This window comes from Coturnix japonica, chromosome 1 (assembly GCF_054131305.1).
Source record: "Coturnix japonica strain WE chromosome 1, WE-NBRP24, whole genome shotgun sequence".
Taxonomy (NCBI): Eukaryota; Metazoa; Chordata; class Aves; order Galliformes; family Phasianidae; genus Coturnix; species Coturnix japonica.
Window position 1 is genome coordinate 128952557 of NC_140663.1, and position 27683 is coordinate 128980239.

Sequence of the window (27683 nt, forward strand, 5' to 3'; positions counted from 1 at the left end):
AGAAGAATAATTTCTCATGGGGTCCTGAGCAGCAGCAGACTTCTGAGCAGATAAAACAAGAGATAGCCTGTGCCGTGGCCTTGGGGCCAGTATGGATGGGACAGGATGTGAAGAACATCCTCTACACTGCTGCTGGAGAGAAAGGTCCCACTTGGAGTTTGTGGCAAAGAGCCTCAGGAGAGACCCGAGGCCAACCCCTGGGATTTTGGAGTCGAGCATATGAAGGGTCTGAGGAGCGCTACACTCCGACTGAGAAGGAGATTATAGCCGTGTATGAGGGGGTTCTGGCTGCTTCCGAAGTAGTTGGGACAGAGGTTCAGCTTCTTCTAGCACCTCGCTTGCCAGTAATAAACCAGATGTTTAAAGGACTGGTTCCTTCCACCCATCATGCTACTGATGCCACTTGGAGTAAGTGGATTTCATTACACAACGAGCTCAAATGGGAAAACTCATCTGTCCTGGCATCCTAGAAGTGATCATGGACTGGCCTGAGGGTAAAAAATTTGAAACATCACCTACAGAAGAGGTATCACGTGCTAAAGAGGCACCACCATACAATGAGCTACCAGAAAACGAAAAGAAATTTGCCCTATTCACAGATGGATCGTGTCATATTGTAGGGAAGCATCGCAGATGGAAAGCTGCTGTATGGAGCCCCAGACGACAAGTTGCAGAGGCCACTGAAGGTAAAGGAGAATCAAGTCAATTTGCAGAGGTAAAGGCTGTTCAGCTGGCTTTAGATGTGGCTGAATGGGAGAGGTGGCCAATGCTTCATCTTTATACTGATTCATGGATGGTGGCAAATGCCTTTTGGGGGTGGTTGCAACAGTGGGAAGATGATAATTCGCAATGAAAGGGTAAACCTATTTGGGCTGCTGAACTGTGGAAAGACATTGCTGCCCGAATAAGGAACATTGTTGTAAAGGTGCACCATGTAGATGCTCATGTGCCCAAAAGTAAGGCTACTGAAGAACATAAAAATAACCATCAGGTTGATCGAGCTGCCAAAACTGAGGTGGCTCAAATAGACTTGGACTGGCAGAACAAGGGTAAATTATTTCTAGCTTGGTGGGCCCGTGAGACTTTAGGTAATCAAGGAAAGGATGCAACATATAAGTGGGCCAGAGACCGAGGGGTGGACTTAACTATGGATGCTATTGCTCAGGTTATTTATGCCTGTGAAAATTGATTATGATTATGATTATGCCATAATTAAACAAGCCAAGAGGATGAAATCTTTTTGGGGGGAAGGGTGATGGCAAAAGCATAAATATGGAGAGGCATGGCAGGTTGATTATATCACCTTGCCACGATCTCGCAATGGTAAGCGTTATGTATGCACCATGTCGAAGGCAACCACTGGGTGGCTTGAAAGATAAACAGTACCCCATGCCACCGCCAGAAACACAATATTATTGTTGCAGAAGCAAATCCTGTGGCGGCATGGCACTCCAGAAAGAACTGAATCAGATAATGGGACTCATTTCAAGAATTCCCTTGTAACTACTTGGGCCAAAAATCATGGCACTGAGTGGATTTATCATATTCCCTATCATGCACCAGCTTCAGTGGGGGGGTGACCACAATGCCAGGGGCAAAAAACATCTCTGCGAACAAGGGATCCAAGGCTTTTCCTCTGGTAACTGGAAAAGCCAGTGCTGAATCTGCAGAAACTTATTGGCCCCGTCTGCTCTCTTCACTGGTACAACAGACTCTACAAAAGAATAAATACAACCACTCTCCACAATCACAACACAGACTCCACAATTGCAAATCACATTCACACTATCACATTCATCACGTCTATCACATTTATCAAGTCGGGGTCTCCACTTGACGTAGCTATCAAATTATAGAATCATAGAATCGCCAAGTCTTGGAAAAGACCTACGAGATCATCCAAGATCATCTTTCTCCGCAGGGCTGCCCTCAAGGAGTTCTTTCCCCAGTCTGTATAAATACCTGGGATTGCCCCAGCCCAAGTGCAACACACTGTCCTTGGCCTTGCTGAACCTCACTAAATTCTCATGGGCCCACTTCTCCACCCTGTCCAAGTCCCTCTAGACGTCTTCCCTTCCAATCTAATGCATTGACTGCACTGCTCAGCTTGGTGTCATCTGTAAACTTGCTGAGGTGCACTCATGTCCATCTTCTTGTGCTGACAGAAGGGTTTTGCACTCCAGGCCCTAAGTCCAGCTTAACTAACTCTTCCAAGGGGGCTACAATGGGAGCTAGCACTGACAAAGTTGTGATATATAGGATCTGCTCCGGGGAGGCAGATGAAGGGAGACTGTTATTCACTTTGCCCACCAGGTCGAGAACAAGCATTTGTAAATCCTTATTGGTTTAGCCATTCATAGAATCAAAGAATTGCTCAAGTTGGAAAAGAACTTAAAGATCAAGTCCAACCTCAACCTAACCACACTACCTAACTGTAACAACCCACCGCTATGTCATGTCCCTGAGAACCTCATCCAAATGGATTTTGAACACATGCAGGGATGGTGACTCAACAACTTCCCCGGGAGCTTGCTCCAGTGCTTTACTACCCTTTCCATGAAGAAGTCGTTAAGTTCATATATCATGAAATGAACTAATGGAATTGGGAAAGCTTCTAAGGGAAAACTATCAAATGTTTCATTATGCCCTAGTGGACTCTCTTGCTATTGGACTAAAGAAATCCAAGGACTCTCCTCTGTCTCTTTTTGGGATAAAGATGATCGAGCAAGCTTCTTGGAGCAGAAATTTTCCTAACAACAGCAAACCAAAGCAGTTAACCATGCTTTGATCCAGCACTGCCTGGGTGTCAGGGGGTGCTGATCTTCAGAAGTGGTGCCCCAGCCAGTCTTTGGCCAGGAAACATTCCTGGGCCTTCCTGTTTGAAAGCAAACAGCTCCAAAGAAATGCTTTCAAATGTGAAAATGTCCACAGGGTGTGCTGAATGTCTCGTGCTCTGGTAGATCTACGCTGCAATGTAATAAAAAGCCATTTCTAGCTCACTGGCCTCATGACACCAGAAGCCATCAAGGAAGGTATGCAACATATGGATGGGCACAGGACTGAGGGGTGGGCTTGACCATGGACACTCTTGTCTTGCACAGGTAATCTGTGAATGTGAATCTGGTGCTGCAAATAAGTAAGCCAAGCCCATGAAGACTCTTTGGTGCAGGGGACAGTGGATTAAGTAGAAACATGTGGAGGGCTGGAGGTGAATTCTATCTCACTCCCATAAATCCACCATGGTAAGCACAATGTGCTTGCAATGGTGGAAGCAAACATCTGAGGTCTGGAAACACCCGTGTCCCATAGCTCTACCCAAAATTCCAGAAAGCAAATCTTAGGATAATAGAACTCATTTTAATAATGCCCTCATAAACACCTGGGCCAAAGAGGATGTCACTGAGTGGACATTTCATACCCTCTGCAATGCACCAGCTTCTGGAAAAGGCAGTACTTTGGAGTGTTAAAAACTACACTGAAAGCAGTAGTTGGCAGAACATTCATGCACTGGGATAAACGTTTAGCCCAAGCCACCTTGTTAGTCAGCACCGTGGGATCTGTCAGTCGTGATGGCCCTGCTCAGTCCAGCCTCCTATGTACTGAGCAACGGGATGGAGTCCCTGTAGTACATAAGAGCAATGTACGAGGCAATACGGTTTGGGTCACCGCTGCCTCGGTCAAATGCCAGCCCACCTGTGGGACTGATTTTGCTCAGGGACATGGTTGGAAATACAAAAAACCAAACTGGGATGTTGAGTTTGTACCAGAAGGAGACTTGATGATGGGAGAGAACAGTCAGAAGTTATAGGTATACGTGCACATAAGTACATATATCTGTATATGATGGTAATTATAGTTTATTGACTGTTTAGATATACATATATGTGTTGTACAACTTGGGCATGATGTCATGATATGGAATAAGCGGTGAATGCTATAATGGTCATCCTTAAGTATGGACATCATGAAATGGACTTCTGTAACTGGGAAAGTCCACCAGGAGTTCTATAATTCATCAAATTTCACTGCTCTTCCACAGCACCATGTATTTTTCTCCTCTTCTCGTGACTTTCCCGCCTTTTTGCTTCCTTCAGCGATTCCTGACTGCTTTGAGGATCGCTGTGGGGACTGACTGAATATGTCAGTGATTTGTGAGATAGTAGAGTGGAGACCCTTCAGATTTGACATTGAATCCCCAGAAAGATCTTCAATTTCTACCATAAATCTCACGATGGTTTGCCCGTCATTTGATGGATCTGGGTCTTCATTTTTCATGACAGCTTCAAATGGCATTGCATCTCTGCAACAAAAAGAAAGGGGTTTTAGACAAGAGTCCAGATTTGTAGTACTTAAGAGGCAAAGTGATCCCTGAACAGAAATCCCAGCAGATGGCTGCCCACTGCTCACTGTGCTCTGGGAGGCTCTCATTGCAAGAGCTTCCCTGCACAAAGCAGCCACCTAGGAAACACTACTGGAGAAACAACTCACTCTTGTCTCTTCATCAGCAGACGTTTTGCCAGGTAAGCCAAAGCAGCCAGAATGACCAGACAGGACAGGATGGCAAGCACTGCAAATGCAGAGTTATATTCTCCCCGTTTCTGTTCCACACGCACCGTAGTTCTCACACCACCGGCAACTGGAGAACAAGAGACAGTGCAACACACTCATGAGTTCTGCAATACTGATGGCATCACAGTGTCTTGAAGAAGTGCAAGGCATTGTAGTATTCACAGCATTATCATCCCTGATACTTGTATCTTGGTAGCAGAGGATGAGGACGATGTCTTACAGTCCTCCTGAGCACAAGCCTACTTGCAATGGTGCTACTAATCCTACTTGGCCAGCTATGCTACTACCGTCAGAACAGCTCCAGTTGCATGTTTGAATGCACCTCTTCAGCTTTGAATGGCAGTAAACAAACCTCGTGCAGAAGCTCTGCTCTACAATTGATAGTGTCTTACTCTCAGGAAGGAACTTTTTATTCAATCGGGTAAATTGGCACTGACAACATACCTCTGGAATACTCTTCAGGCCCAGAACCATGATCCATCTTAGAACGTGGATAAGGAATCTGAGGTGCAACAGCTAGAAGGAAACACAGAGGAGAAACATTTTTATTTCAGATGGTGATAACTCTTTTCCTAATCAAAAACTGCAGGAGGGTCAGACTGGTATTCTGGATGCGCTTGGCATCTCTCAAAAGAAACCTACACACAGCTCTTAGCCATGCGATTTCTCCAAGTTTCAAAATAAGGAAACCTTTGAGAAGCTGCAGAGCCAACACCCAAGGCCATTTCTGCAACCAGAGGCAGATAATAACAGCTCCTGACATACACTGCAATTAATCTGTTCAGCCTTGAATGGCAACAAACACTCCTACTGACAGACACTTCTTTCCCTCTTCCACTCACAAGTATGTGTCAGATGGGTACCAGGTGCCAAAAGAGGCACCATATTGGCACAAAATAAACCATGTACAGATTGTTTGTGGAACAGGATCCTCAGGAAGTTCTATACCCTGCCCCAAATGCTTCTGCCTTTGCTGGCATCACTTGTAGAGACAGTAGGCTGGGGCTGCTGGCAAACAGTGCTGTGCAGGGCAAAGAATCCCAGGCCATATGCCTGTGCTCTCCTGACTGCTACTCTGCTCCTCTTCACATCCCAGCATCAGCAAAGACCATTGTAAGGTATGTTCCACAGGAAGACAAGGCTGAAAGTACCTGCTGACGCTGTGAAATGAACAAAGACAGACCACTCACACTTTGGGTAGCCTTGAGGCCGATGAAAACGGTGCATCCCATATATATGGTGTGCAGGCAGATCTATAAAGAAACAGAAGAAAGGCTTCCTTTCCATATTGTGCCAGGCTTCTAGATAAGGAGCCTACAGAGCCTGTCAGGGATCACGTAGTGTTTTGAGAGCCACATGTAGGTCCAGATTCTGACAGGCCTAGAATCCTGGGTGAGCCATGGCCAGGGATCATGTGCATCCCCAAGGAAAAACATACCCCTGGAATCCTTGAGACGTTCCAGATCACCTTCCATGGGATATGCTTCATATGTGTCACCAACACGATCAGCATCTGGAATAGAGAAAACTGGAAAAGCTGTCAAGAGCTGTCGCAATATGCTGCTTCTTAAGGGATCCGCAGTGACCAGAGATGGATTGCGTGAGCCACAGGCAGAATCTACACACATATGAAGATTCTTTCAGTGCGTACATGAACCTGCTTCAGCTGTGGGCTTTGGCACGGCAGCTCCCCAGATGCTGACTCGTGGAAACGGCCTGCAGTTCTAAGCCTGGCAGCAGGACAGTGAACCCCTGCTCACTGCAGAAGGAGCAGAAGGGGTTGGTGTCGGTGGTGGGTCGACCACAGTGCCAAGGACAAACAACCTCTCCTCTGCAAACAAGGAATCCAAGGCTTTTCCCTCGGTGACTGGAAAAGCCAGTGCTGACTCTGGAGAAACTTATTGGCCCCGTCCACTCTCTTCACTGGTGCACCAGACTCTACAAAAGAATAAATACAACCTCTCACCACAAGTGCAACACAGACTCCACAATCGCAAATCACATTCACACTATCACATTCATCACATCTATCACATTTATCAAGTCGGGGTCTCCACTTGACGTAGCTATCAAATTATAGAATCATAGAATCACCAAGTCTTGGAAAAGACCTACGAGATCATCCAAGATCATCTTTCTCCGCAGGGCTGCCCTCAAGGAGTTCTTTCCCCAGTCTGTATAAATACCTGGGATTGCCCCAGCCCAAGTGCAACACACTGTACTTGGCCTTGCTGAACCTTACTAAATTCTCATGGGCCCACTTCTCCACCCTGTCCAAGTCCCTCTAGACGTCTTCCCTTCCAGTCTAATGCATTGACTGCACTGCTCAGCTTGGTGTCATCTGTAAACTTGCTGAGGTGCACTCATATCCATCTTCTTGTGCTGACAGAAGGGTTTTGCACTCCAGGCCCTAAGTCCAGCTTAACTAATTCTTCCAAGGGGGCTACAATGGGAGCTAGCACTGACAAAGTTGTGATATATAGGATCTGCTCCGGGGAGGCAGATGAAGGGAGACTGTTATTCACTTTGCCCACCAGGTCGAGAACAAGCATTTGTAAATCCTTATTGGTTTAGCCATTCATAGAATCAAAGAATTGCTCAAGTTGGAAAAGAACTTAAAGATCAAGTCCAACCTCAACCTAACCACACTACCTAACTCTAACCACCCACCGCTATGTCATGTCCCTGAGAACCTCATCCAAATGGATTTTGAACACATGCAGGGATGGTGACTCAACAACTTCCCCGGGAGCTTGTTCCAGTGCTTTACAACCCTTTCCATGAAGAAGTCGTTAAGTATGGACATCATGAAATGAACTAATGGAATTGGGAAAGCTTTTAAGGGAAAACTATCAAATGTTTCATTATGCCCTAGTGGACTCTCTTGCTATTGGACTAAAGAAATCCAAGGACTCTCCTCTGTCTCTTTTTGGGATAAAGATGATCGAGCAAGCTTCTTGGAGCAGAAATTTTCCTAACAACAGCAAACCAAAGCAGTTAACCATGCTTTGATCCAGCACTGCCTGGGTGTCAAGGGGTGCTGATCTTCAGAAGTGGTGCCCCAGCCAGTCTTTGGCCAGGAAACATTCCTGGGCCTTCCTGTTTGAAAGCAAACAGCTCCAAAGAAATGCTTTCAAATGTGAAAATGTCCACAGGGTGTGCTGAATGTCTCGTGCTCTGGTAGATCTACGCTGCAATGTAATAAAAAGCCATTTCTAGCTCACTGGCCTCATGACACCAGAAGCCATCAAGGAAGGTATGCAACATATGGATGGGCACAGGACTGAGGGGTGGGCTTGACCATGGACACTCTTGTCTTGCACAGGTAATCTGTGAATGTGAATCTGGTGCTGCAAATAAGTAAGCCAAGCCCATGAAGACTCTTTGGTGCAGGGGACAGTGGATTAAGTAGAAATATGGGGAGGGCTGGAGGTGAATTCTATCTCACTCCCATAAATCCACCATGGTAAGCACAATGTGCTTGCAATGGTGGAAGCAAACATCTGAGGTCTGGAAACACCCGTGTCCCATAGCTCTAACCAAAATTCCAGAAAGCAAATCTTAGGATAATAGAACTCATTTTAATAATGCCCTCATAAACACCTGGGCCAAAGAGGATGTCACTGAGTGGACATTTCATACCCTCTGCAATGCACCAGCTTCTGGAAAAGGCAATACTTTGGAGTGTTAAAAACTACACTGAAAGCAGTAGTTGGCAGAACATTCATGCACTGGGATAAACGTTTAGCCCAAGCCACCTTGTTAGTCAGCACCGTGGGATCTGTCAGTCGTGATGGCCCTGCTCAGTCCAGCCTCCTATGTACTGAGCAACGGGATGGAGTCCCTGTAGTACATAAGAGCAATGTACGAGGCAATACGGTTTGGGTCACCGCTGCCTCGGTCAAATGCCAGCCCACCTGTGGGACTGATTTTGCTCAGGGACATGGTTGGAAATACAAAAAACCAAACTGGGATGTTGAGTTTGTACCGGAAGGAGACTTGATGATGGGAGAGAACAGTCAGAAGTTTTAGGTATACGTGCACATAAGTACATATATCTGTCTATAATGGTAATTATAGTTTATTGACTGTATAGATGACATCTATCTGTTGTACAACTTGGGCATGATGTCATGATATAGAATAAGTAGTGAATGCTATAATGGTCATCCTTAAGTATGGACATCATGAAATGGACTTCTGTAACTGGGAAAGTCCACCAGGAGTTCTATGATTCATCAAATTTCACTGCTCTTCCACAGCACCATGTATTTTTCTCCTCTTTTTGCGAATTTCGTGCCTTTTTGCTTCCTTCAGCGATTCCTGACTGCTTTGAGGATCGCTGTGGGGACTGACTGAATATGTCAGTGATTTGTGAGATAGTAGAGTGGAGACCCTTCAGATTTGACATTGAATCCCCAGAAAGATCTTCAATTTCTACCATAAATCTCACGATGGTTTGCCCGTCATTTGATGGATCTGGGTCTTCATTTTTCATGACAGCTTCAAATGGCATTGCATCTCTGCAACAAAAAGAAAGGGGTTTTAGACAAGAGTCCAGATTTGTAGTACTTAAGAGGCAAAGTGATCCCTGAACAGAAATCCCAGCAGATGGCTGCCCACTGCTCACTGTGCTCTGGGAGGCTCTCATTGCAAGAGCTTCCCTGCACAAAGCAGCCACCTAGGAAACACTACTGGAGAAACAACTCACTCTTGTCTCTTCATCAGCAGACGTTTTGCCAGGTAAGCCAAAGCAGCCAGAATGACCAGACAGGACAGGATGGCAAGCACTGCAAATGCAGAGTTATATTCTCCCCGTTTCTGTTCCACACGCACCGTAGTTCTCAGACCACCGGCAACTGGAGAACAAGAGACAGTGCAACACACTCATGAGTTCTGCAATACTGATGGCATCACAGTGTCTTGAAGAAGTGCAAGGCATTGTAGTATTCACAGCATTATCATCCCTGATACTTGTATCTTGGTAGCAGAGGATGAGGACGATGTCTTACAGTCCTCCTGAGCACAAGCCTACTTGCAATGGTGCTACTAATCCTACTTGGCCAGCTATGCTACTACCGTCAGAACAGCTCCAGTTGCATGTTTGAATGCACCTCTTCAGCTTTGAATGGCAGTAAACAAACCTCGTGCAGAAGCTCTGCTCTACAATTGATAGTGTCTTACTCTCAGGAAGGAACTTTTTATTCAATCGGGTAAATTGGCACTGACAACATACCTCTGGAATACTCTTCAGGCCCAGAACCATGATCCATCTTAGAACGTGGATAAGGAATCTGAGGTGCAACAGCTAGAAGGAAACACAGAGGAGAAACATTTTTATTTCAGATGGTGATAACTCTTTTCCTAATCAAAAACTGCAGGAGGGTCAGACTGGTATTCTGGATGCGCTTGGCATCTCTCAAAAGAAACCTACACACAGCTCTTAGCCATGCGATTTCTCCAAGTTTCAAAATAAGGAAACCTTTGAGAAGCTGCAGAGCCAACACCCAAGGCCATTTCTGCAACCAGAGGCAGATAATAACAGCTCCTGACATACATTGCAATTAATCTGTTCAGCCTTGAATGGCAACAAACACTCCTACTGACAGACACTTCTTTCCCTCTTCCACTCACAAGTATGTGTCAGATGGGTACCAGGTGCCAAAAGAGGCACCATATTGGCACAAAATAAACCATGTACAGATTGTTTGTGGAACAGGATCCTCAGGAAGTTCTATACCCTGCCCCAAATGCTTCTGCCTTTGCTGGCATCACTTGTAGAGACAGTAGGCTGGGGCTGCTGGCAAACAGTGCTGTGCAGGGCAAAGAATCCCAGGCCATATGCCTGTGCTCTCCTGACTGCTACTCTGCTCCTCTTCACATCCCAGCATCAGCAAAGACCATTGTAAGGTATGTTCCACAGGAAGACAAGGCTGAAAGTACCTGCTGACGCTGTGAAATGAACAAAGACAGACCACTCACACTTTGGGTAGCCTTGAGGCCGATGAAAACGGTGCATCCCATATATATGGTGTGCAGGCTGATCTATAAAGAAACAGAAGAAAGGCTTCCTTTCCATATTGTGCCAGGCTTCTAGATAAGGAGCCTACAGAGCCTGTCAGGGATCACGTAGTGTTTTGAGAGCCACATGTAGGTCCAGATTCTGACAGGCCTAGAATCCTGGGTGAGCCATGGCCAGGGATCATGTGCATCCCCAAGGAAAAACATACCCCTGGAATCCTTGAGACGTTCCAGATCACCTTCCATGGGATATGCTTCATATGTGTCACCAACACGATCAGCATCTGGAATAGAGAAAACTGGAAAAGCTGTCAAGAGCTGTCGCAATATGCTGCTTCTTAAGGGATCCGCAGTGACCAGAGATGGATTGCGTGAGCCACAGGCAGAATCTACACACGTATGAAGATTCTTTCAGTGCGTACATGAACCTGCTTCAGCTGTGGGCTTTGGCACGGCAGCTCCCCAGATGCTGACTCGTGGAAACGGCCTGCAGTTCTAAGCCTGGCAGCAGGACAGTGAACCCCTGCTCACTGCAGAAGGAGCAGAAGGGGTTGGTGTCGGTGGTGGGTCGACCACAGTGCCAAGGACAAACAACCTCTCCTCTGCAAACAAGGAATCCAAGGCTTTTCCCTCGGTGACTGGAAAAGCCAGTGCTGACTCTGGAGAAACTTATTGGCCCCGTCCACTCTCTTCACTGGTGCACCAGACTCTACAAAAGAATAAATACAACCTCTCACCACAAGTGCAACACAGACTCCACAATCGCAAATCACATTCACACTATCACATTCATCACGTCTATCACATTTATCAAGTCGGGGTCTCCACTTGACGTAGCTATCAAATTATAGAATCATAGAATCACCAAGTCTTGGAAAAGACCTACGAGATCATCCAAGATCATCTTTCTCCGCAGGGCTGCCCTCAAGGAGTTCTTTCCCCAGTCTGTATAAATACCTGGGATTGCCCCAGCCCAAGTGCAACACACTGTACTTGGCCTTGCTGAACCTTACTAAATTCTCATGGGCCCACTTCTCCACCCTGTCCAAGTCCCTCTAGACGTCTTCCCTTCCAGTCTAATGCATTGACTGCACTGCTCAGCTTGGTGTCATCTGTAAACTTGCTGAGGTGCACTCATGTCCATCTTCTTGTGCTGACAGAAGGGTTTTGCACTCCAGGCCCTAAGTCCAGCTTAACTAATTCTTCCAAGGGGGCTACAATGGGAGCTAGCACTGACAAAGTTGTGATATATAGGATCTGCTCCGGGGAGGCAGATGAAGGGAGACTGTTATTCACTTTGCCCACCAGGTCGAGAACAAGCATTTGTAAATCCTTATTGGTTTAGCCATTCATAGAATCAAAGAATTGCTCAAGTTGGAAAAGAACTTAAAGATCAAGTCCAACCTCAACCTAACCACACTACCTAACTCTAACCACCCACCGCTATGTCATGTCCCTGAGAACCTCATCCAAATGGATTTTGAACACATGCAGGGATGGTGACTCAACAACTTCCCCGGGAGCTTGTTCCAGTGCTTTACAACCCTTTCCATGAAGAAGTCGTTAAGTATGGACATCATGAAATGAACTAATGGAATTGGGAAAGCTTTTAAGGGAAAACTATCAAATGTTTCATTATGCCCTAGTGGACTCTCTTGCTATTGGACTAAAGAAATCCAAGGACTCTCCTCTGTCTCTTTTTGGGATAAAGATGATCGAGCAAGCTTCTTGGAGCAGAAATTTTCCTAACAACAGCAAACCAAAGCAGTTAACCATGCTTTGATCCAGCACTGCCTGGGTGTCAAGGGGTGCTGATCTTCAGAAGTGGTGCCCCAGCCAGTCTTTGCCTTTTTGGAATAGAGAAAACTGGAAAAGCTGTCAAGAGCTGTCGCAATATGCTGCTTCTTAAGGGATCCGCAGTGACCAGAGATGGATTGCGTGAGCCACAGGCAGAATCTACACACGTATGAAGATTCTTTCAGTGCGTACATGAACCTGCTTCAGCTGTGGGCTTTGACACGGCAGCTCCCCAGATGCTGACTTGTGGAAACAGCCTGCAGTTCTAAGCCTGGCAGCAGGACAGTGAGCCCCTGCTCACTGCAGAAGGAGCAGAAGGGGTTGGTGTCGTTGGGGTTCAACCACAGTGCCAAGGACAAACATCCTCTCCTCTGCAAAGAAGTAATCCAAGGCTTTTCCCTCGGTGACTGGAAAAGCCAGTGCTGACTCTGGAGAAACTTATTGGCCCCGTCCACTCTCTTCACTGGTGCACCAGACTCTACAAAAGAATAAATACAACCTCTCACCACAATCACAACACAGACTCCACAATCGCAAATCACATTCACACTATCACATTCATCACGTCTATCACATTTATCAAGTCGGGGTCTCCACTTGACGTAGCTATCAAATTATAGAATCATAGAATCACCAAGTCTTGGAAAAGACCTACGAGATCATCCAAGATCATCTTTCTCCGCAGGGCTGCCCTCAAGGAGTTCTTTCCCCAGTCTGTATAAATACCTGGGATTGCCCCAGCCCAAGTGCAACACAACGTACTTGGCCTTGCTGAACCTCACTAAATTCTCATGGGCCCACTTCTTTACCCTGTCCAAGTCCCTCTAGACGTCTTCCCTTCCAATCTAATGCATTGACTGCACTGTTCAGCTTGGTGTCATCTGTAAACTTGCTGAGGTGCACTCATGTCCATCTTCTTGTGCTGACAGAAGGGTTTTGCACTCCAGGCCCTAAGTCCAGCTTAACTAACTCTTCCAAGGGGGCTACAATGGGAGCTAGCACTGACAAAGTTGTGATATATAGGATCTGCTCCGGGGAGGCAGATGAAGGAAGACTGTTGTTCACTTTGCCCACCAAGTCGTGAATAAGCATTTGTAAATCCTTATTGGTTTAGCCATTCATAGAATCAAATAATTGCTCAAGTTGGAAAAGAACTTAAAGATCAAGTCCAACCTCAACCTAACCACACTACCTAACTGTAACAACCCACCGCTATGTCATGTCCCTGAGAACCTCATCCAAATGGATTTTGAACACATGCAGGGATGGTGACTCAGCAACTTCCCCGGGAGCCTGTTCCAGTGCTTTACAACCCTTTCCATGAAGAAGTCGTTAAGTATGGACATCATGAAATGAACTAATGGAATTGGGAAAGCTTCTAAGGGAAAACTATCAAATGTTTCATTATGCCCTAGGGGACTCTCTTGCTATTGGACTAAAGAAATCCAAGGACTCTCCTCTGTCTCCTTTTGGGATAAAGATGATCGAGCAAGCTTCTTGGAGCAGAAATTTTCCTAACAACAGCAAACCAAAGCAGTTAACCATGCTTTGATCCAGCACTGCCTGGGTGTCAGGGGGTGCTGATCTTCAGAAGTGGTGCCCCAGCCAGTCTTTGGCCAGGAAACATTCCTGGGCCTTCCTGTTTGAAAGCAAAGAGCTCCAAAGAAATGCTTTCAAATGTGAAAATGTCCACAGGGTGTGCTGAATGTCTCGTGCTGTGGTAGAGCTACGCTGCAATGTAATAAAAAGCCATTTCTAGCTCACTGGCCTCGTGACACCAGAAGCCATCAAGGAAGGTATGCAACATATGGATGGGCACAGGACTGAGGGGTGGGCTTGACCATGGACACTCTTGTCTTGCACAGGTAATCTGTGAATGTGAATCTGGTGCTGCAAATAAGTAAGTGTCACTGAGTTCTCTCTAGAGCTCACTCCGGGAAAGTGGGCACAAACCCGGGGCAGCAGGAACAAAAGTCCCCCCCCCCCCTCTTTTTCTCTCACAGCACGGTACGGCAAAGTGCGGCGTGGCCCGGCCCGGCCACGTGCGTTTCGGGAGAGGGGAAGGGAAGGGAGATTGCGATTAGGTCTAACAAAAAAATAAGGGAGAAAAAAAGGTGATCTGAGAACGAATGGCAGTTTAAAAACCTAAGAACACTAAACAACAACAAGAGAGTTTCAACAAAGAGAATACCAAGTCCCCAATCTTACCGATGGAGCTGTGGAAGGCAGGAAGCTCTGACCACGTTGTCTCCTCGAAGGGAGCTGGTCCAGCAACCCCGTCCCCTTCCACACTTCCCTTCCGGTGCCCCTCCCCACATGCCCATTAAGGCAGTTCACAGAAAAAAAACTTGTCCCCTTTACTCCCATTATGAAGCATGGTGTTCTGATGTGGAATACCAATGTGATAAAATGTTTGCTCATTAAGACCGGGATGTGGTAGCATTGTGGTGGAGTGCTTGTTCATTAGGACCGGGATGTGATGGTGGAATATGGAGGCCACAAGGGTTGCAGAACACTCTAATTTTATGGGTAGATTGTGTACTCTGCATAGTTACAGGCAAAGCGCGCCCCGATGGATACAAATTTTCACGGAAGGACCAACCAAGGAACGACACACCAAGTGGCACGATCACGACCGACCAATTAAAGGACAATACACTCGGGATGGACCTTACAAAAGAAGTTGCAAGGGACGGGAAGGCGCGGCAGTTGGAGGAACGATGATTCCCCTGTCGCCCAGCGCTGAATTGCCTTTTTGTTTTACCCGCTACAATTAATAAAAGTTTCTAATTGGAACATTATCGGCTCATTGCTTGTAAATTGATGACAATTTGGCGCCGTGACTCGGACGGGAATACTGGCGTGGGTACGAGCCTGAGGGGGCGCCCCGCCTAAATAGGCGGCCTCGGCTCCTATCCTCCCGCCCTACTCCCGCCGACGATCCGAAATTTAAAACACAAAGGCAAGGAAAAACCGGTTAACCCTTTAAATTTCGTGCACGAAAGTCCGGACGAAGACGCAGGACAGGTGAGTATAGTCCGGTCTGGGTTGGGAATCCGGTGTGTGGCGAGTGTTGTGTGCTTGTGAAGGGGGGCCGGCAGCCGGCACTAACCCGAGCGAGTGTGGACCCCACAGTAGTGCGGTTCCCATTGCCCGCGAGGGCGTGGGCCACGACCTGGGGGAAGCGAGTGAATGCAACACTGAGTGAGGGCACGCCGAAGGGTGGGTACAGGGTATAAGCGGGACCCTTTCACCACCACAACCCCTAGGGCTATGGGCTCTATGGAGGGTTATTCTTTGGTGTTCCCCTAGAGCTACGGGCACTAGGGATGATTATTATTATTTAGGTGTTCCCCTAGAGCTACGAGCACTAGGGATGATTATTATTCAGGTGTTCCCCTAGAGCTACGGACACTAGGGATGATTATTATTTAGGTGTTCCCCTAGAGCTACGGGCACTAGGGATGATTATTATTATTTAGGTGTTCCCCTAGAGCTACGAGCACTAGGGATGATTATTATTCAGGTGTTCCCCTAGAGCTACGGACACTAGGGATGATTATTATTTAGGTGTTCCCCTAGAGCTACGGGCACTAGGGGGAGCTACAGACGTTGAATAAAACAAGAGAGCAAGAAGTAAAGAACGGGATGGGGCAGTGTAAAACTAAACCACCCACCCCTTCTAAACGACCATCCATTCCTAAGGACTCACCTCTAGGGTTCATGCTAATTGCCTGGACGCACTATCCAGGAACAAGAAATAAAGATAAAGCAAAGATGATTTATTATTGTATAGAAATTTGGAGCGGACAACAAATTGGCCCGGCAGTATGGTGGCCTAAGTATGGTTCTAATGAAGATTGGGTACAACAGCAATTAAATTTTTGGGTAAACTCCAAAACCCCTTTCAATCAAGAAGAAAGTGACTATGCAGCAGTATGGGTCACTCGCCCAGAGGGTTTAGGAGTCCCCATTTTTAATTTGACACGAAAAGAAAAAGATGTCGAAAAACGTAAACCTCGAAGGGAAGAGGAGGATTTAGTGGGACCCCCACCATATGCTTTACCACCAGCAATTCCCCTACCTTCTCCTCCTCAGTTGGATCATGGGCAGATGGATTCGAGAGAGGGAGAAGTACAAAAGATAGAAGGGGGAGGGCCTGTGACACGGGCAAAGGCACGACAAAATAACCTCTACCCTTTAAGAGAAATGCCCATGGGAGGTCCACAACCTCAGATGGGGTTTATATCAGTGCCCTTAAATTCAGGGGATGTTAGAGATTTTAAGAAGGAAATGGGTAATATACTAGAAGATCCCCTGGGGGTGGCAGACAGAGTAGATCAGTTCTTAGGGCCAAATGTTTATACCTGGGAGGAACTACAATCTATTCTAAGTATACTGTTCACAGCAGAAGAGAGAGGTATGATTAGGCGTGCAGGGATGCGCATTTGGGATGCTCAACATGCCCACGGGCCCGCTGCGGATATTAAATGGCCCTTACAGAATCCGCAATGGGACCATCAAAATCAACATCATAGGACTCACATGCAGGACCTGCGAACTATCATTATCCAGGGCATTAGGGAGGCAGTCCCAAGAGGTCAGAATATAAATAAAGCTTTTAATGAAAGACAAAAGAAGGAGGAAACACCCACTGAATGGCTAGAAAGGTTACGCAAGAATTTACAACTATATTCAGGATTGGATCCCGATACACCGATAGGCCAGGCTCTGCTCAAAACACAGTTCGTAGCTAAGGCTTGGGAAGATATCCGCAAGAAACTAGAAAAGATAGAAAATTGGCAGGATCGGGGGCTTGATGAACTTTTGAGGGAAGCTCAGAAGGTATATGTAAGAAGGGAGGAAGAAAGACATAATAGGCAGGTTAGGATGATGGTAGCAGCGGTCAGAGAAAGTAGGGAATTGGAAAGGAAAATGGGGGGATGGATGCAAAATCGAATTCCAGGACAGCAAAAATTTAGGAAGCCTGAAAACAGGGAGGAGGAGAGAGTATGCTATTATTGCAGGAAAAAGGGACACATGAAGAGGGACTGCAGGGTTAGAATGAGAGACGAAAAGTCCTTCCAAGAAGACTAGGGGTGTCAGGGGCTCTATATATATTGGGGACCCAGAAACAACAGGAGCCCTTGATAAAATTGAAAATTGGTCCCCAAGCTGAGGAGGTAGAGTTTCTAGTAGATTCAGGAGCAGAAAGGTCTACTATACAACAGATCCCCCTCGGATGCAAACCTTCCCGGGAAACTACCAAAGTAATAGGAGCAAAGGGAGAACCTTTTACAGTAGGAATAGTTAAAAATGTAATGATAGAAGCAGAGTCCAAAGTGGGGTTGGGTGATTTCTTGATACTGCCTGAAGCGGAGTTCAATTTGTTAGGACGGGATCTGATTATTGCATTAGGCATAGGACTAGAAGTAGAGAATAAAGAATTGAGAATCAAACTCTGCCCTCTTAGGGTAGAGGATGAACAAGAGATCAATTCTGATGTCTGGTATACCCCCGAGAGTGTGGGACAACTAAAAATACCCCCTTTCACGGTAAAAATCAAGAATCCTGAAATCCCAGTAAAAATAAAACAATATCCTATTTCCCTGGAAGGAAGGAGGGGTCTCAAACCAGAAATAGATAGATTAGTGAGCAAAGGATTACTGGAACCCTGTATGTCCCCATTTAATACCCCTATATTACCGGTAAAGAAACCTGATGGAACATATCGGTTGGTTCATGATCTGAGGGAAATTAACAAGCGCACTGTATCTAGGTTCCCAGTTGTAGCTAATCCCTATACATTGCTAAGTAAATTAGGGCCCGACAACTTGTGGTATAGTGTCATAGACTTAAAAGATGCTTTTTGGGCTTGCCCTTTAGATGAGACATGCCGCGATTTTTTTGCATTTGAGTGGGAAGACCCAGATACTAACAGAAAACAGCAATTAAGGTGGACTGTACTCCCCCAAGGCTTCACAGAATCCCCTAATTTGTTTGGGCAAGCCCTAGAACAGATCCTGCAAGAGTATCAGCTAGATCCTGATACCAAATTAATACAGTATGTAGATGATCTATTAATTGCTGGAGAGGATGAGGGAAAGGTTCGGAAAGAAAGTATTAAATTGCTGAACTTTTTGGGACTGAAAGGACTTAAAGTATCAAAAAGGAAATTGCAATTTGTGGAAGAGGAGGTTAGATATCTAGGGCATTACCTGAGTAAAGGAGAAAAGAAGATAGATCCTGAAAGGATACAAGGAATATTGTCCCTGAAGTCGCCAAACAATAAGAGACAAATAAGACAATTGCTGGGATTAGTGGGATATTGTAGACAATGGATTGAAAATTATAGCAGTAAAGTAAAGTTTCTATATCAAAAGCTCAGTACCGATGGGTTAATAAAGTGGGATAGACAAGATGAAGAGAATCTACAAAAGCTGAAGGAGGATCTCATCAATGCCCCTGTCTTGAGCCTGCCTGACTTAAAAAGACCCTTTTATTTATTCGTTAACATAGACAGTGGTACAGCGTATGGGGTTTTAACACAGGATTGGGCAGGGAAGAAGAAACCCGTTGGATATTTGTCAAAATTATTAGACCCTGTGAGCCGAGGATGGCCCACTTGCTTACAAGCAATTGTTGGGTGTGCGTTATTGGTAGAAGAAGCCAGGAAAATTACCTTTAACAGCAATATAAAGGTACTATCTCCCCACAATATTAGAAATGTGCTCCAACAAAAAGCTGAAAAATGGATATCTGATTCTCGTCTTCTAAAGTATGAGGGTATCTTACTGGAAGCCCCTAACTTAACCCTGGAGACCACAAGTCTCCAGAATCCTGCAGAATTCTTATATGGAAAACCCGAAAATGTGGGACTCATTCATAACTGTTTACATACGATAGAAGAACAAACAAAAATCCGACCAGATTTAGAAGAAGAAGAATTAAGAGAAGGGGAAAAATTATTTGTGGATGGATCCTCTAGAGTAGTGGAGGGAAAGAGAAGATCAGGTTATGCAATAGTAGATGGAAAGACCCTCCGGGTATTGGAATCAGGACCCTTGAGTAACACTTGGTCAGCTCAAGCTTGCGAGCTGTATGCTGTTTTACAGGCACTAAAAAGATTACAGGGAAAAGAGGGCACTATCTATACCGATTCCAAATATAGTTATGGGGTAATACATACCTTTGGGAAGATTTGGGAAGAAAGGGGATTGATAAATTCCCAAGGAAAGGACTTAATACATCAAGAATTAATAAAGCAACTCTTAGTGGCCCTACGAAAACCAAAGAAGATAGCGGTGGTACACCTTAGAGGACACCAACAGGGGACCGATTACAAGACTAGAGGAAATAATGCAGCAGACCTAGAAGCTAAGCAAGCTGCCCTCAGGGAATTGGTCCTGAGGCAGGAGAGGCAGGAAGAATTGACACATGATGAGGCCCCTTCGTTTACACCGAAGGAAGAACAAAAACTGAATCAAATGGGAATAACTAAAAACACAGAAGGGAGGTGGTATCTAGCTGACGGGAGAGAGGTACTGCCTAAGTCAATAGCATCTCAGGTGCTGACCCAGTTGCACGAACGGACCCACTGGGGAAGCCAAGCTTTAATAGATCATTTTGCCACTAAGTACATGTGTATAGGCCTACATAATTTAGCTAGACATATTACTCAAGGATGTATTACGTGCTTAAAGATAAACAGAGCCGTACAAAGAAAACTGCCTATGGGGGGAAGACCCTTGGCCACTAGGCCATTTTCTAGAGTCCAAATTGACTTTACCGAATTTCCTAAAGTAGGAAGATATAAATATGTATTAGTCATAATAGACCACCTCACACATTATGTAGAGGCATTCCCCACAACTAAAGCAACAGCTCAGGTAGTAACAAAAATATTACTCGAGCAAATCATCCCTAGGTATGGGGTAACAGAAGTAATAGATTCAGATCAAGGACCACACTTTACATCAAGAATCACTAGAAATATAGCTGAAGCCTTGGGAATAAAATGGGAAGAACATACTCCCTGGCACCCACAGAGTTCAGGGCGAGTAGAGAGAATGAATGGGGAACTAAAAAAGCAATTGGCCAAATTAACACTAGAAACTAAGCTCTCATGGATAAAATGCATTCCCCTTGCCCTCTTAAACCTTAGGGCCCAGCCCCGGGCTGACATAAGTATAAACAGGAATTGTGGAAAAAGGGACAATTGACTCAAAGACCCCCTCTGGACATTACCCTCCATCGAATAAAGCCTGGAGATTGGGTTCTGATAAAGACCTGGAGAGAAACCACACTGCAGCCTCGCTGGGAAGGTCCCTATCTGGTGTTATTGACTACCAATACTGCCATCAGAACTGCTGAAAAAGGATGGACACATGCTAGTCGTGTTAAGGGTCCAGTACAAAATCACGAATGGAGAGTCACTAGTCCAGCGGGTGATTTGAAAGTAAAACTGTCATGAAACCCTCCGTCAAGGAAAATGAGAACATGAATTAACAATGATTGTATAAACGTATCAGTATAGAATTTAATGTAGAAGGGAATATTTTGACTATTGTGAATGCAACTGTTGGGATATGTTTTAGAAAGGTAGTGGACCCACTGCGGAAACAGGGATACACAAATTGGTTATTAGCCTTCAGAGTGGCCGTGGAAATTTTAATAGAAGGGGGTAAACCTGGGGGTGAATTTAGATCCTTACCAGCATCACTTAAGTGTATAACCAGTGGGAAAAAGAATAGGGTGCAGTACCCCAAAGACCCACTTAAAAGGGAAGCAAAACCAGCCCCTCCTGAAGAATACTCTTGCTGCCGAGAAGATTATACACCCCATGGCTCGAGGCAACCGAGTCGATGGGCGAGGCAGAGGAGATAAAACATGTGGAGGGGTCTGCTCCATTATGAATGAATCCAAAGATTTAGGATCCAGAAGATACCCCAAGACTGGAAATAACTCCCCCAAGCAATTAAAGACTCACTACTGCAGTGGGAAAACTGCCTATCTAAAACTAGCTCAATTGATAATAATATTAAGTCTCATTAATGAGGGTTGGGGTACAGAGGTACAGACACATGAGCCATTTAAGTGGTCCCATCAGAAGTAGTGTTACAAAATAGAAGGGGGTTGGATCTTCTCCTATTGCAGCAAGGGGGACTATGTGTGGCTCTTAAAGAACAATGTCGCACCTACGTTGATCAAACGGGGGTAGCAATAGATACAATGGCTGAACTAAGAAAACAGTTAGAACAAAGAAAAAGAGCCCAGGAGTCGACAAGAACAAAAACGGTTTAATGAGCAAAACAAAATAGTACAATAAAAGAAAAGGGGGGACTGTGATAAAATGTTTGCTCATTAAGACCGGGATGTGGTAGCATTGTGGTGGAGTGCTTGTTCATTAGGACCGGGATGTGATGGTGGAATATGGAGGCCACAAGGGTTGCAGAACACTCTAATTTTATGGGTAGATTGTGTACTCTGCATAGTTACAGGCAAAGCGCGCCCCGATGGATACAAAGTTTCACGGAAGGACCAACCAAGGAACGACACACCAAGTGGCACGATCACGACCGACCAATTAAAGGACAATACACTCGGGATGGACCTTACAAAAGAAGTTGCAAGGGACGGGAAGGCGCGGCAGTTGGAGGAACGATGATTCCCCTGTCGCCCAGCGCTGAATTGCCTTTTTGTTTTACCCGCTACAATTAATAAAAGTTTCTAATTGGAACATTATCGGCTCATTGCTTGTAAACTGATGACACCAACACCGACCAAATTGCAAAACCATGAAAGTAAGCCATGCCCATGAAGACTCTTTGGTGTGGGGGACAGTGGATTAAGTAGAAATATGGGGAGGCCTGGAGGTGAATTCTATCTCACTCCCATAAACCTGCCATGGAAAGCACAATGTGCTTGCAATGGTGGAAGCAAACATCTGAGGTCTGGAAACACTCGTGTCCCATACCTCCATCCAAAATTCCAGAAAGCAAATCTTAGGATAATGGAACTCATTTTAATAATGACCTCATAAACTCCTGGGCCAATTAGGATGTCACTGAGTGGATATTTCACATACTCTGCAATGCACCAGCTTTTGGAAAAGGCAATCAATACTTTGGAGAGTTAAAAACTGCACTGAAAGCAATAGTTGGCAGAACATTCATGCACTGGGATAAAAGTTTAACCGAAGCCACCTGGTTAGTCAACACTCTGGGATCTGCTGGTCTTGATAGCCCTGCTCAGTCCAGCCTCCTATGTACTGTACAACGGGATGGAGTCCCTGTGGTACATAAGAAGAATTTATGAGGGAGAACAGTTTGGGTCACCCCTGCCTCGGGCAAATGCCAGCCCACCTGTGGGACTGATTTTGCTCAGGGACATGGTGGGAAATGCAAAAACCAAACAGGGATGTTGAGTTTGTACAGGAAGGAGACTTGATGATGGGAGAGAACAGTCAGAAGTTTTAGGTATATATGCACATAAGTACATAAATCTGTATATGATGGTAATTATAGTTTATTGACTGTTTAGATATACATATATGTGTTGTACAACTTAGGCATGATGTCATGATATGGAATAATCGGTGAATGCTATAATGGTCATCCTTAAGTATGGACATCATGAAATGGACTGCTGGAACTGGGAAAGTCCACCAGGAGTTCTATGATTCACCCAATTTCACTGCTTTTCCCCATCGGGATGTATTTTTCTCCTCTTTTCCTGATGTTAGTGCCTTTTTGCTTGTACCAGAGATTTCTGACTGGTTGCGAAGGTCAAGCTTAGAGGATCGCTCTGGGGACTGTCTTAATAAGGCAGTGATTGGTGAGAATATACATCGGACAAGACCCTGCGCATGTGACTGTGAATTCCCAGAAACATCTTGAATTTCTATGGTAATTCGAGCTATAGGCTGTCGTTTTTCTGCTGGAGCTGGGTCTTCATTTTTCATGACAGCTTCAAATGGCATTTCATCTCTGCAACAAAAAGAATGGAGTTTTAGACAAGAGTCCAGATTTGTAGGGCTGAAGATGCAAATTGATCCCTGAACAGAAATCCCAGCAGATGGCTGCCCACTGCTCACTGTGCTCTGGGAGGCTCTCATTGCAAGAGCTTCCCTGCACAAAGAAGCCACCTAGGAAAGAGTACAGGAGAAACAACTCACTTTTGTCTCTTCATCAGCAGACGTTTTGCCAGGTAAGCCAAAGCAGCCAGAACCATCAGAAAGAACAGAACGGCAAGCACTGCAAATGCAGATTTATATCCTCCTTGTTTCTGTTCCACATGCTCTGCAGTTCTCACACCTCTGGCAGCTGGAGAACACAAGACAGTGCAACACACTCATGAGTTCTGCACTACTGACGGCATCACAGTGTAGTGAAGAAGTGCAGGTGATTGTAGTATTCACACCATTATCATCCCTGATTCTTGTGCCTTAGTAGCAGAGGATGAGGATGATGTCTTACAGTCCACCTGAGTAAGAGCCTACTTGTAATGGTACTACTAATCATACTTTGCCAGCTCCACCACTACCAGCAGAACAGCTCCAGTTGCATGTTTGAATGCAACTCTTCTGCTTTGAATGGCAGCAAACACATCCTCTACAGAAGCTCTCCACAGCAGTTGATAGTATCCTCCTCTCAGGAAGAAACTGTTTATTCCTTCATGTAAATCAGCACAGACAACATACCTTTAGGATACACTTCATGCCCAAAATCAAGATCCAACTGAGAACGTGGATAAGGAATCTGAGGTGCAACAGCTAGAAGGAAACACAGAGGAGAAACAGTTTTATTACAGACGGTGGTAACTATTTTCATTATCAATAACTGCAGGAGGGTCAGGCTGGCCTTCTGGATGCACTTGGCATCTCTCAAAAGAAACCTACACACAGCTCTTAGCCATGCAATTCCTCCAAGACTCAAAATAAGGAACCCTTTGAGAAGCTGCAGAGACAGCACCCAAGGCCACATCTACAAGCAGAGGCAGCTCCGGACATACATTGCAATTAATCTCTTCAGCCTTGAATGGCAAAAAACACTGCTACTGACAGACACTTCTTTCCCTATTCCACTCATGAGTATGTGTCAATATGGGTACCAGGTGCCAAAAGAGTCACCATATTGGCACAAAAATCCCATGTATAGATCAGCTACGGAAAAGGATCCCCGGGAAGCTCAAAGCTCTTCTCTGAATGCTTCTGCCTACACAACACTGGGGCTGCTGGAAAACACTGCTGTGCAGGGCAAAGAATCCCAGGCCATATGCCTGTGCTCTCCTGACTGCTACCCTGCTCCTCTTTACATCCCAGCAGCAGCAAAGACCATTGTAAGGTATGTTCCAGAGGAAGACAAGGCTGAAAGTACCTGCTGACGCTGTGAAATGAACAAAGACAGACCACTCACCCCTGGGGTAGCCTTGAGGCCGATGAAAACCGCGCATCCCAGATATACGGCGTACAGGCAGTTCTATAAAAAAACGGAAGAAAGGCTTCCTTTCCATATTGTGCCAGGCTTCTAGATAAGGAGCCTACAGAGCCTGGCAGGGATCACATAGTGTTTTGAGAGCCACACGTAGGTCCAGATTCTGCCAGGCCTAGAGTAGAGTCCTGGGTGAGCCATGGCCAGGGACCAGGTGCATCCCCAAGGAAAAACATACCCCTGGAATCCTGGAGACGTTCCAGATCACCTTCCATGGGATATGCTTCATATGTGTCACCAACACGATCAGCATCTGGAATAGAGAAAAGCAGAAATCTGTCAAGTCATGTTACGATATGCTGCTTCTTAAGGGATCCGCAGTGACCAGAGATGGATTGCGTGAGCCACAGGCAGAATCCACACACGTATGAACATTCTTTCAATGCGTGCATGAGCCTGTTTCAGCTGTGGGCTAAGACGTGACAGCTCCCCAGATGCTGTCTTGAGGAAACAGCCTGCAGTTCTAAGCCTGTCTGCAGGACAGACTGCCCTTGCTCACTGGGGACCCTGTGACATCCTTGAAGCGCATGTAAACCCCATGGGGAGCACATAAGGACAAAAGTGTGCATTTCCATTAGTCATGAGTGCAGAACCTGCTGGCCTGCGAATGGCTCTGCTGACACCATCCCAGCCCCTACTTGGGGCACAGGTGAGCAGACTTTGTGTCAGAGACTGGTTGTTTCTCCAGTGGACCCACCATCCAAGTTTGTTTTGCAGCTCCAGAGCTTCATAGCTGTTATGTAAAAGCATGTGGGAAGGTGGGATAAGTTGAGAGGCGATCTGCTCACTGCCCTGAACGGGGACTTGTTTTCCATCCTTTGCTGTTTCTGAGGTTCCCCCCCTCTCATCTGACTGTGAGTGGGTAGATTATCCCCTGTTGCCTGAAGAGCATCTCCTGTGCACCCTTCTTGTAGGTATGGCAGAGTGATTCCATCAGTCAGTCACCCTCTCACAATCCCGGATGCCCATAAACCATTCTACTTCCCTCTTTAGTTCTACCAGCAGGCTGAGCAGATCATCCATTTGCTCACACCGCACACGGGCGGTATCCCTGCTGCCCTCCTGTAGCAGAGACAGGACCAGGCATTCTCTGCAGCCTGAGACCTGAACTGCAGCATGGACATACATGCTTTCTGAATCTCCACGTCCCTTCTAGAAGGAAGTTCTAAAACATGCCGCAAGTGCTTCTGCCTTTGCTGATATCACTTCAGGAGACACAGGGATGAAGCTGCTGACAAACAGTGCTGTGCAGGGCAAAGAATCCCAGGCCGTATGCCTTTGCTCTCCTGACTGCTACCCTGCTCCTCTACACATCCCAGCAGCAGCAAAGACCATTGCAAGGTATGATCCACAGGAAGACAAGGCTGAGAGTACCTGGTGATGCTGTGAAATGAACAAAGACAGACCACTCACCCCTGGGGTAGCCTTGAGGCCGATGAAAACGGCGCATCCCAGATATACGGCTTACAGGCAGATCTATAAAGAAACAGAAGAAAGGCTTCCTTTCCACATTGTGCCAGGCTTCTAGATAAGGAGCCTGCAGAGCCTGGCAGCGGATCACGTAGTGTTTTGAGAGCCACACGTAGGTCCAGATTCTGCCTTGCCTAGAGTAGAGTCCTGGGTGAGCCATGGCCAGGGATCATGTGCATCCCCAAGTAAAAACATACCCCTGGAATCCTGGAGACGTTCCAGATCACCTTCCATGGGATCTGCTTCATACGTGTCACCGACACGATAATCTGGAATAGAGAAAAGCAGAAATGCCATGCAATATTCCTTGCTGCACCATTTACCCATCAAGTTTGCTGTGCTCCAGGCCCTCTGTGCTCAGTGGGCACAGCTCTCTCCTCTAGGATGTCCCTCTCTGCTCCATGGTGGGATGCCTGGTGAAGCTGGAAAGCCATCACCTCATAGGGAACAGAGTCAATGTTAGAGCCTGTTTTTTCCCTGGCAGACCCACCACCCAAGGCTGCTTTCCAGGCAGCTTTAAGAGTTTGTTTCCCCTCTGCTTCGCTCAGTGCCCAACCTACCTGGACTCAGTGCTTCCCACGCAACATTGCGGGGTTGCCCATGACACGGAGTCATAAGGAAAAGGAGAAGGAAGAGCAAAAAGCAACGCCTGGGAGCAGTTGTCTCCCGTAGTTGCCCCATGCTACCTCTCGTCCACAACCAGCAAGCACCCTCCTTGCAGGCTTGAGGCAAGACTGCTCAACTGGTACCTTCTGGCGTGACACAGTATGGGGTTCCTGAACGTCACCGTGGTGCCCATTATGACCTCACAAAGCACCTCCTGAGGCAAACCTTGAGGCAAGAAAACTCTGCTCAGCCTTTCTGAGTTAGAAATTCTTGAGCACCTTATTAAGATGTAAGTTTCCAAACAAGGCCCGTTGTTTTAGTATTCCTGCAGACTTGGTTTGGATGTGCAATACTGTCTTCATACTCATCTGTACACATTGAAGGAATCTCAAACTTCACCGCAGACTGAAGTGTATCAGGATGCAAAACAACAGAAGTCCCACTGATCCCATCCCCTGACAAATATAGCTATGTTTCCTGTGCAGAATAATACAGCCTAAGTGTGACTTCTGTATTTAAAACGCAGACCAAGTAGGACTACAGTATTAATGTGTTCTCTTTATGCATGTCACGGGTTAAGCGAAAATCTACCTGCACCCGTGACGGCGGGACAGCTGGCCCGCAGGGTCGCTGGCCGAAAAGGAAAGGGAAAAAAGGGAAATTAGAAAAGAGAACTGCAGCAACGATCCTAGGAGGAATACTTATTTACTAAATACTATATCGAAACAC

The 27683-nt window shown here is 46.0% G+C and overlaps 2 protein-coding genes and 1 long non-coding RNA gene across 3 annotated transcripts; all 3 read right to left on the reverse strand.

Moving 5' to 3' along the window:
* Positions 1-3839: 3839 nt before the first annotated feature.
* On the reverse strand, positions 3840-5678 carry LOC146762720 (uncharacterized). Its single transcript, XM_085536808.1, has 3 exons — positions 5014-5678; positions 4489-4636; positions 3840-4300 (listed from the first exon to the last, which is right to left on the reverse strand). The coding sequence occupies exons 1-3, from the start codon at positions 5048-5050 to the stop codon at positions 4006-4008; spliced, it is 480 nt and encodes a 159-aa protein (XP_085392934.1). The 5' UTR covers positions 5051-5678; the 3' UTR covers positions 3840-4005.
* Positions 5679-8634: 2956 nt separating this feature from the next.
* LOC146762721 (uncharacterized) lies at positions 8635-22779 on the reverse strand. Its single transcript, XM_085537342.1, has 6 exons — positions 22752-22779; positions 12632-12865; positions 10800-10874; positions 9806-9877; positions 9281-9455; positions 8635-9092 (listed from the first exon to the last, which is right to left on the reverse strand). Exons 1-6 carry the CDS (start codon positions 22777-22779, stop codon positions 8798-8800), a joined length of 879 nt encoding a protein of 292 aa, XP_085393468.1. The 3' UTR covers positions 8635-8797.
* A 2639-nt stretch (positions 22780-25418) lies between these two features.
* LOC146762722 (uncharacterized) lies at positions 25419-27060 on the reverse strand. The gene is made up of 3 exons (XR_014941882.1): positions 26909-27060; positions 26546-26617; positions 25419-26354 (listed from the first exon to the last, which is right to left on the reverse strand). It is a non-coding gene; the product is annotated as an uncharacterized LOC146762722 (long non-coding RNA).
* Positions 27061-27683: the final 623 nt, after the last annotated feature.